General features: G+C 38.1%; 3 protein-coding genes across 3 annotated transcripts; 2 read left to right on the top strand and 1 right to left on the bottom strand.

Annotated features, from left to right (window-relative positions):
• The first annotated feature begins 3,362 nt into the window (after window positions 1-3,362).
• LOC112165296 (F-box/kelch-repeat protein At1g30090) lies at window positions 3,363-5,643 on the top strand. The gene has a single exon (XM_024301787.2). It carries the CDS (start codon window positions 4,176-4,178, stop codon window positions 5,391-5,393), a length of 1,218 nt encoding a protein of 405 aa, XP_024157555.1. The 5' UTR covers window positions 3,363-4,175; the 3' UTR covers window positions 5,394-5,643.
• Window positions 5,644-8,049: 2,406 nt separating this feature from the next.
• LOC112164728 lies at window positions 8,050-8,534 on the top strand. The gene has a single exon (XM_024301025.2). It carries the CDS (start codon window positions 8,133-8,135, stop codon window positions 8,391-8,393), a length of 261 nt encoding a protein of 86 aa, XP_024156793.1. The 5' UTR covers window positions 8,050-8,132; the 3' UTR covers window positions 8,394-8,534.
• Window positions 8,535-8,844: 310 nt separating this feature from the next.
• LOC112164727 (cullin-4) lies at window positions 8,845-16,459 on the bottom strand. Its single transcript, XM_024301023.2, has 17 exons — window positions 16,035-16,459; window positions 14,655-14,770; window positions 14,213-14,559; window positions 13,689-13,869; window positions 13,373-13,495; window positions 12,993-13,280; window positions 12,493-12,618; window positions 12,236-12,337; window positions 12,095-12,148; window positions 11,201-11,307; window positions 10,710-10,770; window positions 10,483-10,614; window positions 10,228-10,365; window positions 10,024-10,104; window positions 9,718-9,798; window positions 9,525-9,605; window positions 8,845-9,268 (listed from the first exon to the last, which is right to left on the bottom strand). Exons 1-17 carry the CDS (start codon window positions 16,282-16,284, stop codon window positions 9,155-9,157), a joined length of 2,382 nt encoding a protein of 793 aa, XP_024156791.1. The 5' UTR covers window positions 16,285-16,459; the 3' UTR covers window positions 8,845-9,154.
• Between the last annotated feature and the right edge of the window lie 2,377 nt (window positions 16,460-18,836).

The raw sequence follows: 18,836 nt of genomic DNA, 5'->3' as shown, positions 1-18,836 counted from the left end.
CTACATCAAAAGCGACAACACCAAGCATAATCAGCAACAACAGTCACTCCTCGAGATCAAAGTGAACTAGGTTCGATCTGAGGACAGTGAGGCAGACTTGTTTACTAAGTCATTGTCCAATACCACGTTCGAGAAACATGTGGCAAGAATTGGCTTGCAGAATTTATCTGAACTCCCATGATCGTAGTCATCAGGGGGAGGTGCAGACATCAGGGGGAGATGTCTACATGTTCGTCTCGAATCGTGAAGGGTGTGTTGTGCTCTTTTTCCCCTTCGACCGAGGTTATTTTTGTCCCACTGGGTTTTTGTTACTCGGCAAGGTTTTTAACGAGGCAACGAGAGAAGCACCGCGTTTGGGCAACACAAGGGGGAGTGTTGAAGGAAAACCTAATTTGTGTTTAGCCCAAACTCTAGGTTACTTGACCTAGTGGTAATAGGATTTAATTAGAAGGATCTAGAATCCTAATCAATGTAGAATTACTTTCCTTGTATGATTGAGATTCCATGCATTGTAATCCTCTATATAAAGAGGCCCCTATTATCAATGAGAATACACAGCAAATTCCTCTCAAATTCAGTTTCTCTAAAACATTTATCTGTTTATCAATTATTACTTTATATATTCACTGGATCCTTAACGATGTCTAGAAAAATTATTATCTTATGCATTTAGCGAGGTTCTTAGTAATATACTCTAGTCCCGAGTCGGGACTGGAGGAATTTATTATTTAATCAAAGTTATTAATTTATCGAATATTCATTTATTGAGATTTTGCGGTATATATAATCCACACTTTTGGGTGGAAATCATGGGTTTAGACAAGGAAAAAAAAGTTTGGAGAAAATTTTTGGGGTTGGTTCCCAAAGGGTTGGGATAGCATATGCATATTTCGGTGTGCTTACCCATTCTTTTATGTGCATCGTTGGCCTCACTTGCATGGACGTGGATGTGGGACTTGCATGACCATGGATATCGCTAATCTTACTTATCCTAGGTGTTTGATGCAAATTCTTGCCAAATTGACAATTGCACAAAGAGACATGTGTAAGGTAAAACTATAGATCTTCCTTTTTTAAATTGAATCATGTAACAAGAAGAACAAAGAGGGGAAAAGAAACTCATTATGAACAAAATTGAATGTAAGCACTTGGGAGGCCAATTCTTTCAAAAACTAAATTTGCTTCTCTACTATCATAGTATCATGTGACATAAAAAAATAGCAACAAATGAGTAAAACTAATCACATGCGTCAATAAATAACATCATGTAAAGTTCCAATTATTAAAAATGTTTGCAACTTTTATATGCTATGGAAAACTAATTGACTAATTGTGGTCTTAAACATAAAAAAGATATTCAATCCGATAAGTATGAAAACACCAGCAGTACTAGCAGATCGGAAAATGACATGTCTCCAAACAAATGCAATGACTGCTGCTGGATGGATTGTAATGGGAAATAAAGCAAAGCTCGTTAATTATGTGATTTAGACCAATCCCTAAAAGATATAGAATATTATCCGGACTAATTAAGTTTTTTTTTATTTTTTTTATTTATTTTTTATCAAGAATAAACTTTATTAATAATGAACTAGATACAAAGAGTTTTGGCATCATCTCATACACAGAAATGGCCACTGGACTTCACACTGGAACTCCAACATGACTGACTAACGGAGCCAAACAAGCCCCGACTCAACTACAGACTTTACTTGCACTACAATTAAAAGGCAAAGACAATAGGCGCAGGCACACAACTTTGTCAACACTAACTAGCCACTCAGAGTCCTCCTGATCTTCCTTTGATCGACCAAGTCTACACTAGTTGTGACTTCGAACCCGACCAAACAGAAATGCTGGACCGTCAGACCTGAGACTAAATTAAACCTAAGACCATCACCACCTTAATGTCAACACCGTCAACCCACAAATGCTCCAAATCGCCTTCACCTCCTACTCGAGATCAGACAGGAACAATTCCACTAGAAGGCCAAGGATGATTGTCTATGCCAGTATGCCACCGCCAGACATTTTCGCCACCACTGCTGACCTAACTCCAGAACATGAACGACCTCTAGACCACTGAATAGAAGATTGTCTACGCCAAAATTGCAGTGCACCGACCCAACAACTAAAGCTTAAAACAAAACCTAGAAAGTAACTTATTACTAAAAAACAAACCAAAAGAAACTAACCCCTAATTTAACATGCAATAAAACAAAATTAAAATTAAAACATTTTGGGACCTGAGCCCAAACACAGACCCAGGCCCAAACTCCATCTAGCCCAAGCAACAAAGCTCGAGCCCAGAACACAAGTGCAGTCGGCCTCTCTCGCCTGTACCAAGGAAGCAGGAAGACCATCGACGACCGACCAAGCTTGGCCCAAACCCGTCATGACCACCTCCGACCAGCCACTCTGCCGGACCGCCGCCCCCATCGATCCACCATCCCCGTTAGTCTGAGGAGCGCCACCTATTCCAATCCACCTGCTCCCCATATCGGAATCAGTAGACCCCAACCCGATCCGGTCATTTCAAACAGATCGGAAAACCACCGATCCCAATTTTATGTTCAAATACAATGTAATGGTATCTCATTTGTTTATATATGTTTAATTTTATCTATAACTCGCAAATAAATTAAAAATAACATATTGAAACTAGCATCAACACATATTTTTTTAACCGAAGTTGGTATTCTTAGTGTTGTGATTTGTGAACATGTATAAGACAGTTGATTGAATTGGTGAAGCATGGAGGTAGGTGTTGAGAAAAAGTGTGTGGATTTGATTTGATTTCTTTTGCATTAGAGTAACTTAAACGCATCTCCAACTAGTTCTATCCTTCATTTATTCCATAAATGGATGTTAAAGGAAAAGCACCACCATCTCTTTCTCTTTAATGAGACGACAACTTTTTTTTTTTTTCCTTTCAATTGAAAGAGAATAATGGTATCCTTCTCTTTTAGCCAAATATTCTTGGAAGTGTCGCTTCCAAGTTTCAGGGTATAATTCCGACCTTTATCTAGAAATAATCTTGCTCGTTACTTATGCAGAAGATAAAATTAAATGAGACGGATCGTGCCATGTAACACGTTTGACTCAGAAAAACAATAAAAAAATTTATAATTATTTTTTTTAAAGAAAAATAATGGATAAAACTATAAACAGAAAGATTTTTACACCAGAAAAACACTGCATACCCTAGTACCCTCTCAATATGGCGCGTCCAAACCACTCTTCAACCCTGTCTTCTTTGCAGAGCACTCTTCTGTGGAATTTCTACGGTGAGTTTAACTTGACTTGGCCATTTAGCGCGTGGTTCTTCCTTAATCTAGAATCAAAGAACCATGTTTGCCACCAAATAAAATAACATGCCTTTATGAGAAGGAGTTGTCTGATGGGTCACCCCTTCTCTCTCTCTCTCTCTCTCTCTCTATGGATTCAACAAACCATAGCCCTCTAAACCGCATCAAGTCACCATCTTTATAACCATCTCTCACCCTTTTCTGGTTTTAAGTTGCTACTGGTTTCTTTCTCTTCTTGTTTTTTCCAGCTATATATGGTTTGTTTACCAGCTCTGCAGCCGTAGTTTTGTTTTGGTTTTAGGTTTTTTTTTTATGGATGTTGAAGCTGCCAAAGCCCACAAAAAGTCCATATCTATGTGATTCTTGAACTGGGTTTCTGTGGGTGTTTCCGTTGAGGACAAAAAATCCAAGTTTTGGGCTGCTTCTGAGGTATTGATTGCTTTACGGGCTTTTTGAATTTGGGGTGCTTTCTATTTCATTTGCCAGTTGGAAGAAATTCATAGCTGTAGATTGTGGGTTTTGTTGTGTTGATAGGGTGCGGTGGTTATTGTGTATATAACGTGAAGAAAAGTCGATTCTTTGTTGTTCATATGTTTTAGATGTTGCTTTGTGTGTATGTTAAGGTATTTAAGATGAAGGTGTTGTGGAAAAGGAATTGGTGTTATTGTATTGTGTAAAATTTGGATTTTAGGGATTGTTTTATCTGGACAGAATTTGTGAAAAGTTCAGAGCTTTAGTCTGGTTTCGGATTTGGTTCTGCTGGATTTCTTAGTGAGACTATTTGGTGGTGTAACATAGGCAAGAAATTGCATTCAGAATAAGGTCTTTTTCAGAAGGGCCTTTGAGTATTATCTCGAAAAGAGAAAGATGCAACGAGTTCGATTGTCCTCTCAACAAGCGCCTGTACTCAAGCTAGGGGATTCTCAGATCACATTATCTCCAAAATTTAGGCTAGCGGTTATCCAATCTTCTTTGATGGACCCTTCGTCGGAACTAGAGTTATCACTTAGGGGAGAACCCCTCATTCCTGGTCTACCTGATGATGTGGCGCTTAACTGTCTCCTTCGGCTTCCTGTGGAAAGCCACACAGCAAGCAAAGCTGTATGCAAGCGTTGGCATCTACTGCTTGGTAGTAAAGAGCGGTTTTTCACTCGTAGAAAAGAAGTAGGGTTTAAAGACCCGTGGCTTTTTGTCTTTGCATTCCACAAGTGCACTGGAAAGATTCAGTGGCAGGTTCTTGATCTCACTCATTTATCGTGGCACACAATCCCTGCCATGCCTTGCAAAGACAAAGTTTGTCCCCATGGGTTCAGATGTGTTGCAATTCCCCATGAGGGCACTCTCTTTGTTTGTGGTGGTATGGTCTCTGATGTGGATTGTCCGCTGGATTTGGTCCTGAAATATGAAATGCAGAAGAATCGATGGACTGTGGTGAACCAGATGGTGAGTGCCAGGTCTTTTTTTGCAAGCGGAGTGATTGATGGGATGATTTATGTGGCTGGAGGAAACAGCGCAGATCTTTTTGAGCTCGACTCCGCTGAGGTTTTGGACCCTGCTGAAGGGAGTTGGCGTTCCATTGCAAGCATGGGAACAAATATGTCCTCTTATGATGCAGCAGTACTCGATGGAAAGCTTCTTGTTACGGAAGGCTGGTTGTGGCCTTTCTATGTTTCTCCTAGGGGTCAGGTTTATGATCCAAGAACTGATAATTGGGAGAGTATGGCTGTTGGACTCAGAGAGGGATGGACAGGTTCAAGTGTGGTGATTTACGGTCATTTGTTTGTGGTCTCAGAGCTTGAAAGAATGAAGCTTAAGGTTTATGACGCGGATACCGATTCCTGGGAACCAATAGAAGGCCTTCCTTTACCTGAGCAGATATGTAAACCCTTTGCAGTGAATTCTTGTGACTGCACAATATATGTTGTTGGTAGGAACCTTCATGTTGCTGTTGGTAACATCTCAAGGGTTAGCCGTAAAGGCTCTTCTGAGAACAAGTGGCACTTCAGTGTTCGATGGCATGTGGTTGATGCGCCAGATAATTTGTCTGACTTGACACCTTCAAGCTCACAGGTCCTCTTTGCCTAGCTTTTCAGTGTCTGATATCATGTTGTGTAACTTTGAATGTCCTGAAGCATGTAGTAGTTATATAAGAGACTTGAGCTATAGAGCTCATGGCTGTGTGTAAACGGGGTTCTAGTGGTTCTTGGAATGTATTTAAGTATATAGGGTTCTTCATCATTGTTATTATTTCTTCCTTCTTACCCTAATTACTCAATTTGTGACTGTGTTGTGCTATAATATTACACCCTTATCATACCCTGGGTTTTTAGATGAACTCCATTTGTAGCATGCTTGTTTGCTTGGTCTCTTACTTTCCCTAGAAACTAGCTATAAGCGGTCTACTATTGAACCACATTTTCAATGATACCAACTCAAAATTATAGAAATGAAGATGGTTTTTCAGAGAATATCAATCGGATATGCCTCTATCATAGTGCAGCTCGCTATTCAGTTCAGGAACATGTAGTTAATCACTTGGTCTTGCAACAACTTTATGCAATTACATTTCTGCTTTGAGTCGAAAATTTGTCCACAGATTTTATTGTAGTGAGTTGTGGGAAGATGATATCCTCGGCCTACTCCCACCTAACATCACGAGATGATATCCTCGGCTTACTCCCACCTAACCACGATGTCCTTATGGTTCCGATGTCTGCACATAAATTAGATTAATGTCGTCTTAATGACCTTAGACGAGTAGCTTTCAGGCTACAGCATCTGCATTAGTGATCTTTGAAGGCCTAAAATTGTGTGTGGATAGAAAGACATGGATTGATCCCAATTTAGTGATCTTAGGGAAGTTAGGTTTTGACCCCAAAGATGCACAAAATAGTGAAAGGTACAGCTGTCCTTGAACCAAGTTTGAATACCATTATGATGTGATTTAAGTTGACTCACCAAAAGCTCAAATTCAGCAACTATGGGTCATTTTCTGCATTTGAGGTTAAAATTAGCTGAGTTTGGGGTTGAAGAGGACGTGTAAAAGATGAACGTACAACAGAGTAGAAATAAAACAAGAAGAAACTAATGATCACTCTCTTACACTTGGACAAGGCCAAGAAAACTAGAAAAGTAGGAGACGAAGTTGTCTTGCATTCTAAATTTTTTAAATTGAAAATAAAATAATGGGAAACAACTTTTCCAGACACAATTTTTTTTAACCTTATGTAACAAGGTCTATGTTCAGTAAATTTGGAGATTGATTGTTTGGTTTTGAAGCAACATGTGTTTCAGGAGGAGCTGCAAAATTATTCTATTCTTGGAAGGTTATATGAGGATCTCAGACAAGATTTGAAAGAGGTGAACCAAGTTAGAATTATTCATGCTAGAAGAGAGGCAAACATGGTTGCGCACAAATTGGCAGCTCATGTTGCAGATCTTGATCAAGCTTTCTTTTGGTCTAATATTCATTCCTTCATTCAAGATGTGATAGAATCTGAGAAATGTATTCCTTAATCTGTTTATTAGTTATCAATAAAGTCTAACACCATTCAACTAAAAAAAAAAAATTAATTGAGATTCAATGACCGAAAATTATAAGAACTACTGACTAACTAGTAACTACGGTTTATGCTCCTGCGGAAATTGAATCCCCGACAAAATATATATATATATATATATATATATAAAGGCCGGATCAGGAAGGGACGTCCGCACTTTCGCTAAAGTGTGGACGTTGATGTAGTAGGCGGCGGCGGCTAATTTTAACCTCAAATGCAGAAAAACATATTTTTAAATATGTCCTCCGGCAAGCCGCGCCGAGCAACATCCGCACTTTTTCTGGGTTGCGGACGTACGCTCTTGAACGGCTCCGTATATATATATATATATATATATATATATCTCAAGACCATGATTTTTACTTAAAATTGTGGAACAATAACCGTGCTTTATGGCTAAATTCGCATGTTCTTATTTTTTGGACGAAATTTTTTCACCATCAAATAATAATTTTTAAATATGTCTCGAATTGATAACTTAAAAATCAAGAAGCAATTTATTTTTTTTTTACAATTTTTCAAATTTAGAGAACAATAAATTTCATAAAAAAAAGATTTGTTCGAAGTTTCAGTATTCAATCTGTCTATTGAAACACGTTCTAAAAATCATGATCTTACGGATGTTGAACTTATGATGCAACAGAGTGTCAAGAAAAATTAGTGTTAGTCGGATTTAACATGTTTCGATTTGTCATTGCATTACATGGGCGCCCCAATGACACCTCTCTTACATACTAAACCACACAAAGCATAATTTCTATTCAAAATTTTGAATTGTAATATTTCTAAATCTCACCATTAGTAAATCATGATTTTTAGAGTGTGTTTCAATTGATGCAATACTAAACTCTTTAACGAATTTATTCTTTTATGATTTTCAAAGTCAGAAGGCAAGAAAATTCATGAAAAAAAAAACATATGTTTACTATTTCAGTATGTTCTACAGGTATAGGCATATTAAATGCCATGGTCTACGAATACTAAACTTAAATCACATGTGAATTTTAAATTATACATAAAATTCGAAAAATAACTTCGTGGCACGTCCAAACATTCCAAATCATCTGATTTGCAAATGAGCACAAACCCGAGGACTACAAAAAAAACTATTTTGAAGGAACGAAAATGAGAGTCGGCAAGAGTTGAAGGCCCAAAGCTATAAATAACTCTCAAACCCTTTGCTTAGAGAGAGAGAGAGAGAGAGAGAGAGAGAGTGAGTGAGTGGTAAGCAATAGTGTAAACTTTGTTTGGGAGACGAAGAAATATGGGAGCGATAACAAGCGCAGCGATAGCCATAGTGGCAGTGGTGCTCGGCTGGATCACCATCGAGATTGCCTGCAAGCCTTGCCTCGAACAAGGCCGCCAAGCCATCGATCGCAATCTCAATCCCGATTACGACCCCGACGACGCCGTTTCGTCCGACATCCGCGCCCCTCTCAACCCCGCCGCCGTCACGAATGTGGAGGTCCACGGCGACGATGACGACGCTCACCCCAAGGCCGCTGCCTCTTCCATCACCAAGTGAAAGAGATCCTCGTTGTGAGTTTGGTTGAGATTGAAATGTATTGGAATCAAGAAATGTAGTTTGTGTTATGAATTATGTTGTATCTCCGTTTGTTGCATTTGAAAATTGAAAGTCAAGACATAGATCACTTTTCCATTATCATTCCAATTCCAACTAGAAAGCAAAGTGATTATTCCAATTCCAGCTAGAAAGCAAAGCGACCTATGTGGAAATCAAGTTAGGCCATGTGCATGAATTTCAGTACGGTGTAACAATTTCGGTATGACAAAGTGTAAAACTGTCTGGTCGATTTGCGTGGCACGAAAACTCTTCGGATTGAAGAGGATGGGAAGTTCGGTCAGGAATTCGATCCCTCCCGATGTAACCAAAAAGAGAGAAGTCAGCTCGAAAATGTGTAGAAGACAACACTGGATACCAAAATACATGCTACAAGATACGGTGGAAAAGAGACTGAGCGAGAACTTTTTTACCTCTGTTTTATATATCTTCCTATTTAGGAGAGAAGAAAAAAGAAATCTTTCATTCAGTCAAGTACACAATTCTTTCACAGGAATATAAATAAGGAAGGGAAAATAAATATTTTTTACAATCAGTACTGACTGCAACAAAATTGCAAAAACTACAAGTCACTGTACATAAATTTCAGGTAACGGACCGAGTTGAAGTTGGACCAGAAATCCTGCCCCTTCTCTCTTTCCTCCTTGAGATAGAAGTCGCATTCTTCCTGTGTCATTTACAAGGAGAAACTTCAAAAAGGATAATTATGCAAGGTAGTTGTAAACTTGTGGGTTGTTTTTGTCCCGTTCTAGGTACTCCCTGTCAATCAGGCTCTCGATCCTTTTCTTCAAATCTGCCGGCTTTATTGGGAACCTAAGCTGCTCAACCAAAACAAACACAACACACCATTTGCCTCAAACTTCCCTCACCGAATTATTTCAAGTAAAAAATCATGGAGTTCTCCATCTCAGCATTTCTCTTATTTAGCAAAGCCAAAGCCTTTAAGGTGTTCATTATTAATTCTCTCCTCATCAGCAAAAAAGCAAAAATATGACATAAATCACACGGCATAATTGCCACCCATGGTTGCCATGTCCAAAAATGCTTTATAAAGTCGAACAATGCCTATTTTACCTGTTGGAACAGTTCAGTTATCAGAATTGTGTGACTCAGCAGCTTCCTAGTTTTCATTATCCGAACAATAGCAGCATCAATCTGAATCAGGAAAAGCAAAGATTGTCAACTAGAGAGAATCCAATCTAACTGTGGAATGTGGAATGAGAGTAGTGTGTGTAAAGGAAACATCTGAAACAGAAACCGAGATAACCTGATATTGGCGGTCTTGGAATACTCTTTCAGTGGTGCTTGTGTTCTCCTCCACTGTTTCCTTCATTTGGATTGCATTTACCTGCACACAAAGAAATCATGGTTAAGCCCTTCATCATGAGGCCTACAACTCAAAATAGATCACTCTCATGGCTTTGTACAAAGTGAGTTGAAAATTGACAGAAAAATGCTTCAGATTTACACGTTCATTTTAAAACTTCTCAGCCTCAGTTAAACTGCACAGTGCTTATGCAAGCTTCTGATTACACCGGTAATCTTTTACTACAGAAGGTACAAAACCATGTACCTTAATACGGTATAGAGGAGCTGCAAATGTATCATTGAATGTAAATGAATCGTCATCCTCCACGTCTCTCCCTTTGGGAAACTGTTAACACATTTGAAAGAGAAAAGGCACAGAAAGTAAGGAGAAGACTCAACATTGCTAGTTCCGTTACTGATAAAGATTTCATATATGAATCCCGCAATGAAAGACCACCAGGTCACCCACCTTTTGCAGGACACGAACTTTTCCACATGCAAGGGACTGCAGAGTTCTTCTCAGTTCCTTGTCCTCAATGCTAGTGGAATCCTTAATGTCTTGAAAGCTTAGCTTCTCGGCATCATTAAACAGCATCAAAACAACAGTCTGAAAAGCCAACAAATATAATTTATCCACTTTGCCAAATACAATTTAAAGAATCCTACAAAGGAATAAAGAATGAAGCTGGTAAACTAAAGTATAATTAGCCAAGAAGTGAAGAACCTGAAACAGAGAAACTGCAAGCTCCTTTCTGCCTTTAGGAAACTCTGCTTTTAACACACAGTGACCTAATGAATTTTGCCACATTAAACGCCTACCGCTGTACTTGCTCAAGTAAAACTCTTTGAAAATATCCTATTGCAAAAGGAGAAACATAGAGTAAGACAATTGTACAAGGCACACTGACGGTGCCAGCAACTAAAGCATCTGTTGTGTATCGTATACTGAACCTGATATACATTCAATTCATGAGGAAGTCTCACATCCATGGGAGCATATGTTGGCCAGTACCTGTATCCAACCATCAAAACAATAGTTACTCCTTGGGTGGAGTGAATAAAGAGAATAAGGGCAAGATTTAGGTAAAGTTCCCCATATTAGGTTCCTTCAGTTCTCCACCAACTGGTGGCATCCAAATCATCAATAGATTTTAGGTGCAAATATCATAACAAGTCTAACAGATCCCAATGTGCAAGAACTTTGGAAATGAAAAAACCTTATGACAGGTTCGAAAGTAATCACTGAAAGTTAAATGTGAAAATTTATTGGAACAGATTAACTTTTGCAGGGTCCAAATAGTAAATTTTATTTACAGGATAAGAGGCTATAGTCTTCACATTTAGCGCTTAAAGGGCACAACACCAGGAAAAAAAAAACTAAAAAAAAGCTTTATATAACATTTTATTTAATAAATAAATAAATAACAAAAATTGTAAAGTACCCTGAAGTAAGGACATGAACACTAAGCTCAATCCCTGATGGGAGTTTTGTTCTGGCCTGGGACGACTGTCTGAAGGACTCGTTTATCTCTTTCGACAATTCAATATCCTGGATAATGTACATACAAAAAATGCAAGGAAATAAGACAATAAGATCCAAAGAAAACTTGGCACAAATGCTTGGATATATAGAATCACATCCCTGCCAACCTAAAGTCATTTATGATAGAACCACAAACTAACCATTACAAAGAATAAATAGACATCTACAAGTGAATTATAGACAGCATTATGAAAGAGCAGCAATAACTGTTTACTAGTTTTTACTTTAGAAACATAATGAGGATTATATGTAGGAAAGAAAGGAGTGGAGGTAAAAGGAATGTTTAGGCTTTAATTTGATAAGGGAGAAGTGGATGGAGTGAAAAAGTGAAGGGTCGCAGCATCCACTCAGGCTAACCATTCTAAAGTTGGAAGGATTAGGTGAAGAGAGGCTTAAATTAATATAACAAAAAAACCTCCTATAGTTCTTTGAAATATACCAAAATCCTCCCATACAACGATCCCATGTTAAAAAAGGTCCGGATAAATACTGCTGTAACTACAGCCCATTCTAGTATCTAACCTGCCATAGCTTAAGTTAATGAACAAACTAGTGCAAGTGTAACAGTTAAACAACCCAAATGGTCTGAACCTCATTTTTTTTTTTAAATTTTTATTCCCATAAAATAAAACACCAGAAAAGTCAATCTGATGTGTCTTGTCAGTCCAATAAAAATAAGATTGAGGCCAGTCAGTTGGACAAAATTCTACCATCCTATCGCATGAGATACTGGGAAGCAATATTGACTAATAACTACTCTTGGACATATCAGATGATGTAGCAATATGCACACCTTAAACATTCCTTCGAGTTTGTTTGTAAATTGACTGCCACACTCGGTCTTCAGCTGTATTGACAAAAAAATTGTTACTACAATGAAGAGATGGAAAGTCACTAAGTATACAAGTCATACACAGATAAATCCATCATTAACCTTGGAAATCATAGACTTCTCTGCATCAATAGAAGCACTCTTCCCCAAAAGTAGTCTTTTTGCAAGATCCTTCTTGTAAAATGCTTCAAACACATCCTTACCCTAGATTGGCCAAAAAGAATGTCTTGAGTCACTTTGCAAACTAACATAAGTAACAAAAAGTTGCAAACACCAATAACAGAAAAAACATACAAAAGAACTTCTAGTTAATCCAAGAGTTAACTTATTCATTTGGATCATTAACACATTGATCTTACCTGTATAAACCTAAATAAAACCAAGACTTTATCAAGTGTGCCCTCAAGTTCCTCTTCGGAAGTACCCTTGTTCCCAGCTCGAAGCTTCTCGTCCAGAAACTTCGCAATCAGCTCAGCAGGTCGATTCTATCATAGGAAGAAAAACTCTTTTTCTTAATTTCAACAAAAATAAGCTAAGATGATAAACTATTGAAAGTTAAATGGCAAACACAATAAAAAGGAGGGAGAGGGAAGATGTACAGGGAATCAAACTAGTTTCATTCACTGATACATAGAAATAATACTACATGGTTATTTTTGATAGAAATGACTTTCAAACTTTAACTAATTCATATTTTCTAATCCATGTTATGTAATTTGCTAAATTGTTGTTATGCACCTTACCTCATATATGATAACTCATTTCCTAGTTTTTAGTGTTTATCGTGACAACTTTGTCTTATTATTACGTAAGAGAAACACACAAAACAAAGCGAGAAGTAAATTGAATAAAAAGTTACCTGGCGGAGATTTATAAGATACTCGAATGCGTCCTTTATAGTGATGCAAAATGCTTCATTTTTGAAAAAACTTTCTTCCCATATAGTGTCAAGAGAAGCCTTAAACTCCAAAAGGGAAGAAACCATGTCTTTATCTTTTTCTTCATCCATGATCATGCCCTGCCCTGTCTTCCGAATGTACGAGCTAAGGGCTTGCCTGAGTGATTCAAGGGCATTTACTCTTAAGAAAAGAGTATACATCCTTTGAAGGTCCTCAATGCGATTCCCATCCATCAGCATTGTGAACCCCTTGATATATAAAAGAGACAATTAAATATATCAAAACCCGGTGGGGGAAATAACTAAGCTAGAATCACAAAATTGACAAAGAGAGATGAAACCTTGTCGAGTATGGCAGATATATGGCGCTCTAGAAGCTGCTTTTCTGCAGTTGCAACCAATGGCTTTCTTGTGCTTGCATCCAGGTAGAGTAAACATCTTTCATGTTCTTCATGCAACCGTTTCTGCAACATGTCATTCAAAATTACTCAAAGATTAGTTTTAGGGTCAAAGAGACACGCTAGAGGTGCAAAGTTAACGGAACAACTCATTATGAAAAATTGGATGTAAAATAAAATAGACTAAGTATATATATAATATATAGACTTATGTATATATATATATATAGAGAGAGAGAGAGAGAGAGAGAGTATGCACCTCCACATGTTTCAAGTACTCGGGAACATCTGATTGCTGCATGTATTTCACTCCTTCAGTACCATAGAATTCAGAACTACACTCAAGAAATGGCTTCTCGAAGCTCTCTGAATAGATTCCTAAAGCTATAAACATCTTCGATAGATGGTTAAGGAGAGTCCTAGCCACCGCTTCACCTAATCTGGAAAACCAAAACCACCATATTTCACATTACTAGACCAACAATATATTGAGACTTGTTTTATGTCAATAGATTAAAGGACAAATCTCAGTTGTTCTAGATTATCCTACAAACAAACCCAGGAAAAAATTGTAGTTGGATGTCCAAATATTTTCAGTATCAAATAGTCATGGTCCAGCCATTTTAGAAATACGAAAAATCTAGGAAGGACTTCACAATTACAGTCTTGAATATGTATTTTAATACCTACTCCTTCCAAATCAACCTACCACAAAAAGCATAAGGAAATTTATGTACCCTTTCTATGACATGCAGTTACCAAAAATTGGTGGAATATAATTACCTTTCTTTCTCGATCATTCTTAAAAGGCCGGTGACAATTTTGTGCTCAACTTCTGATGAGAGGGAAAGATGTTTCCGGAACAGTTGCAAACCCATGTCCCACAACGAACGCACATTTGGTGTTTGTTTCACATAAGTTCTATCAAGATACAGGGCTATATCACGAATCATCAATATCTGAGCACAAAGATCCTGCCAACATCTCTCGACAAGTGTTAAGAAAACCACCAAATCTGGGCTTTGGCCAACCAATGACTGCAGTGCCGCAGCTATGTGTCTTTCACACTCTTTTTCAATTCGCTGATACAGACTCCCTCCCATCTTGTGCACGCAAAGATTGTAAACGGCCTGAAAGGTATTAATGTTGTTAGTTCCTAATGCATACGAGATACTGACACTGTAACGAACTATTGTCTTATAAACAAAGAGAAAAAGGATTCTACCTGGTAAAGGTCCTCCAAGACACATGAAACGGGTTTCTTTAAGAATATAGCACAAATGGCAGACTTCAGTATTTCCCATGTTTCCTCTTCAAGATTTTTGGGTACTGCCGGTTTGGCTTTCAAATTGAAAATGAACATGAAATATGTCATTAACCTTTCAATATGTAAACAATTCTCAGATTTCAAGCTTTGCCTCTATTAACAGTTTCCCCCATCAACAATCTTGGTTCACAAAGTTTATTAGGCTTATGCAACACAATGGATGAATAATATAGGACTGCTCATGTATAATATTCAGTAATTGCAAATGACAGAAATCTACAGAAGATAAGCATCTACACAAGCCCATAGTAAGAGACTAATGGTATGAACATGAGATAGCGTGTACAACTTAAACCTTCCAATATCAAATCATACTTCATGATAGTAATACAGGACGGAAATAGGGGTCAAAAAATGGACAAGACAAATCTTAAACACCATAGAGTTCATTTACAAGGTTCACCAAAAGAATTATTACAAAAGATAGGTTTTTAATTTCACGAGGATACCTATCCACAACATGAATTTAGAAAAGAAAATTAAATTTAGACTTAATCCTCAACAAAATAGGACTCATTAAGATGAGAAGCGCAGATATACCATTGCTCAACTCATAAGCAAGGGAAACATGGCGACACACAAAACCTTTCTTCACCCAATACACGCACTTGGAATCTGAAAGTTGGAGCCTCGAATGGCAGAACAGACATTGCGTCCAACTTATTAGGGATGCGTTACCAAGAACCCTCAATGTTCAGTTATCATAGACAGAACTTGCAACCTATATCATCTCAAAACAAAAACTCCCTGAAGAGTAGTCCACTGCTATGTGAACTCCTGGACTAAGCATAATCCCTAATTCTAACCTAATCATTCTAAAGTACCAACTACCTCGCGTGCAGAGAACATCTGCACAAGCAACTCCGAAAATCGAAGCCTCACTACATTAATCACTGACCATACTAAGTAAGCAACCCCTACACACTAATGTTAAACCAAACCAAAGCATGCAAATTGTCCCTAGGGTTAATACAAAATTCAAGCACCAGGGTTAAACTCATTAGCAGCTGAATTACTCACCTCAAACAGTAAATTAAAGAACAGGGTAACAAACCAAGCATTCCCACCCTAACAATACACAAATTGCAAAGCACCGACCTCGCGGCACAAAACCCCCCCCAAAACCTAACTCCCCCCAAATCACCCAATACCCCAAACCCGGAACCAAAATCAAAGATCATATCCGAACCCAGTAAACCCAAAATTGACCGCAACCCAATTACACAACAGTCGTATAAACCCGAAAAGGCTCTAGCTTTGGGATCAAGGAGGGCGAACCTTTGAAGGGTTTGATGACGAACTGCTTCTTGCCGGGCTGAGGGGGCTGGGCCTTTTTGCGGGACAAATTGTCGGGCTGGGCGCGGCGGCCGTCGTCGTCGTTGTCGGAGTGGGTGTGGTGGTGGAGGCCGTTTTTGGTGTCGGGCTGAGAGTGAGACTTGGCCTTTTTCATCGGAGGAGGGGATGTGAGAGAAGAAGAAGAAGAGGATGTGGTGGTGGTTGATGAGGAGCGTTTGTTGGGGTGAGACATCAAACTCAGCAACAGAGCATTGTAAAGAGTGAGAAAGAAAGAGATAGAGAGAAATAGGAGCAGACAAGCGAAGGAAAGAAGGAAGAGGCAAAGGGGAAAAGGAAAAACCGAAGATTTGAGAAGCTATTTAAGCTGCTGATAGCCCCGAGCCCCCGATACGAGGAGAAAAGAGAGAGGTGATTTTTTTTTTTTTCTTTGCCTTTTTAAAAAACTCTTTTCCTTGTTTCAAAGACAGAAGAAAATTGTTTTCTAAGAAAAATAAATAATACCGACCCAAAAATAATAATAAAAAGAGAGAAGATGATTTATGAATGAAATGAAACCCAAAATCTTGCGGTCACTTGTGGCATAGATGTTGGGCTTCCGGGTTGAACCTTAGGTGTTACATCTCAGTTTGCATAGTAAGATATAGTCCATTTTTGGTCTGGCCCTCATGATGTTGTTTCTGAGCTCCCACCCAGAACGTGTCTTACTATGGAGGGGTGAGTCTGCACATATAAGACACATTAGATCCTCTCTCCGGATGATGTGAGATCTCACAATCCATTTCCTTTAGGGGCCTGACGCCCTCGTCGGCACACTTTCGACCAAAGAGTGGCTCTTATACCATTCTATCACAACCCAATCCACATAGCAAAATATTGTCCACTTTGGGCCCTGCCCTTAAGGTTTTGTTGTTGGGCTCCCACTCAAAACATGTCTTACTATGGAGAGGTGAGTCTGTACATATAAGGACATCACCTCCTCTCCCCTGACCAATGTGAGATCTCACAGTAATACTTGATATGTTTTGTTTACAAGTCAATAGTGAAATTTCTTCAAGTCGAACTCCATATTTTGTGAAGATTCATCCGCTTTACTTTGTTAATAATGGTGTATAGGTCAAAAATCGCGTTTGCGCCTTGGGTCAGATTTCCACTGGTTGTTGAGGTTTGCTCTGATTAAAGGCTAGCATCAAACCTTGAGCAATTGGGACCGTGGTGGGTAGGACAAGTGGTCGTTCGGCTTGTGCACTGGGTAAAGAAAATGGGATTCTAACATAAATACTTGTGATAACGCAATGTCCTTTAATACAAATTTGGTCAAATTCTGAAATCGAGCAAAAATCTACTTTTATAGAAAAGTTACGTTCAAATAAATGTTAAAAAGCATTTAGATGATTAGTAACTAGTAAGCATAATATTAATACTTAGGGATCACATTGGGCATTGAAAGTCATACGAATGTTGTTTTTTTTTTTTTTTTTTAATATAAGTTCGATCATGTGAATGCTGGGGTTATGAGCCATTCCTTAGCACATGTGTGTGTATTTTTCAAAATTTTGAAAAAATCGACAATTCACGAATAATTGTCTCATATAGGAAGACATTTTTGCACAAAAGGGTCAAATCATGATCCGATTGTCTAAAGTCCAAACATCGCTCTATATGAATTAGAAGATAAATCTAATTTAGAATGTGAAATAACAGTCTTGCTCGCCTAAGGGACAAATTTAAGAGGTTGTGAGGGACAAGTGCATCTTAACCATATGTATTAAAATGTTGAAATTATAACAACTTAAAACTGTGCATTTATCTTCAACCGTCAGGTACATTTGTCCTTATAATCCCTCAACAACTTCTTTTAGGTGAGTAGGTATGTGTGAAATCATTCATGTTCTAAATTGATCCCAACAACCATTTAAGCAATATATGTAATTTTTTTATGTAAAAGTGTTAATCTAAGGGTTAGTTTTCAAGTGACTGTGAGAAACAAGTGAACATCGGCCAGTCGGCCACATATGTTTTATTCAAAGGCTGAAAGCATAAAAATCCAAAGTTGTACATTAAATTTTAGCTATCAGATTCACATGTCTTTTACAGTTTTTTTTAAAATTATTTTTTAAGTGAGCATGACTGTTTTCTCACCCAATAGATAATTTTAAGGGACTATGAGGGACAAATGCATCTCAAACATATATTGCAAATTTAAAAGCTAAAATTATAACAACTTAAAACTGTGCATTTGTTTTCAGCCGTCAGATTCATTTGTCATTCACAATCCCTTAAGGGCATGCATGTTTCTGTTTTTTGAATAAAAGACTGGTGCGGCTACCCTCAATCCTTAATTAATGAAACTCTTGAATACAAGGGGGGGACATTGAGCCTAAACCCCTGATTACAATAAGCATCTAGAGTATGTCCTAAAATGATATCAAGAGTCCTAAAATTATATCAAGAGTCTCTATATAATACATGTATTCAAACAAGCACCAATTAGCAAAGAGTGCATAATTGACTACTATATTTGCTTTGACATAGCGGTGACATACCAGAAAGATAACTCAATTACAACAAAGCATAATTACCAAAATCACAGCTTTCCTACTATGTTGCCACTGGAGAAGTAATTCGACAACATTGAGTTTCATTCTGCCATTAGGAGGTTGCGACCACTTAATCATGGAACGTCACTTCACTAGGCCAGTCAAAGCACTTAGAGTGTACACACGGACATATAGCCCGACTAACCCTGCAAGATACCTGCAAAGACTTATTACACGCCAAAGGTGA

The sequence above is a fragment of the Rosa chinensis genome, chromosome 5 (assembly GCF_002994745.2).
Source record: "Rosa chinensis cultivar Old Blush chromosome 5, RchiOBHm-V2, whole genome shotgun sequence".
In the NCBI taxonomy this organism is placed as follows: domain Eukaryota; kingdom Viridiplantae; phylum Streptophyta; class Magnoliopsida; order Rosales; family Rosaceae; genus Rosa; species Rosa chinensis.
Note: the sequence above shows the minus strand (reverse complement) of the source record. Positions and strands in the feature narration are given on the sequence as shown.

Excerpts from the sequence above, each read along its gene's own strand:
- LOC112164728 (XM_024301025.2), top strand. The coding sequence starts at position 8,133 with ATGGGAGCGATAACAAGCGCAGCGATAGCCATAGTGGCAGTGGTGCTC.
- LOC112164727 (XM_024301023.2), bottom strand. The coding sequence starts at position 16,284 with ATGTCTCACCCCAACAAACGCTCCTCATCAACCACCACCACATCCTCT. Across the intron at positions 14,560-14,654 it reads TCTTGGAGGACCTTTACCAG|GCCGTTTACAATCTTTGCGT; the intron begins GTAGAATCCTTT and ends AATACCTTTCAG. Across the intron at positions 11,308-12,094 it reads AACTCGAAGGAATGTTTAAG|GATATTGAATTGTCGAAAGA; the intron begins GTGTGCATATTG and ends TACATTATCCAG.
- LOC112165296 (XM_024301787.2), top strand. The coding sequence starts at position 4,176 with ATGCAACGAGTTCGATTGTCCTCTCAACAAGCGCCTGTACTCAAGCTA.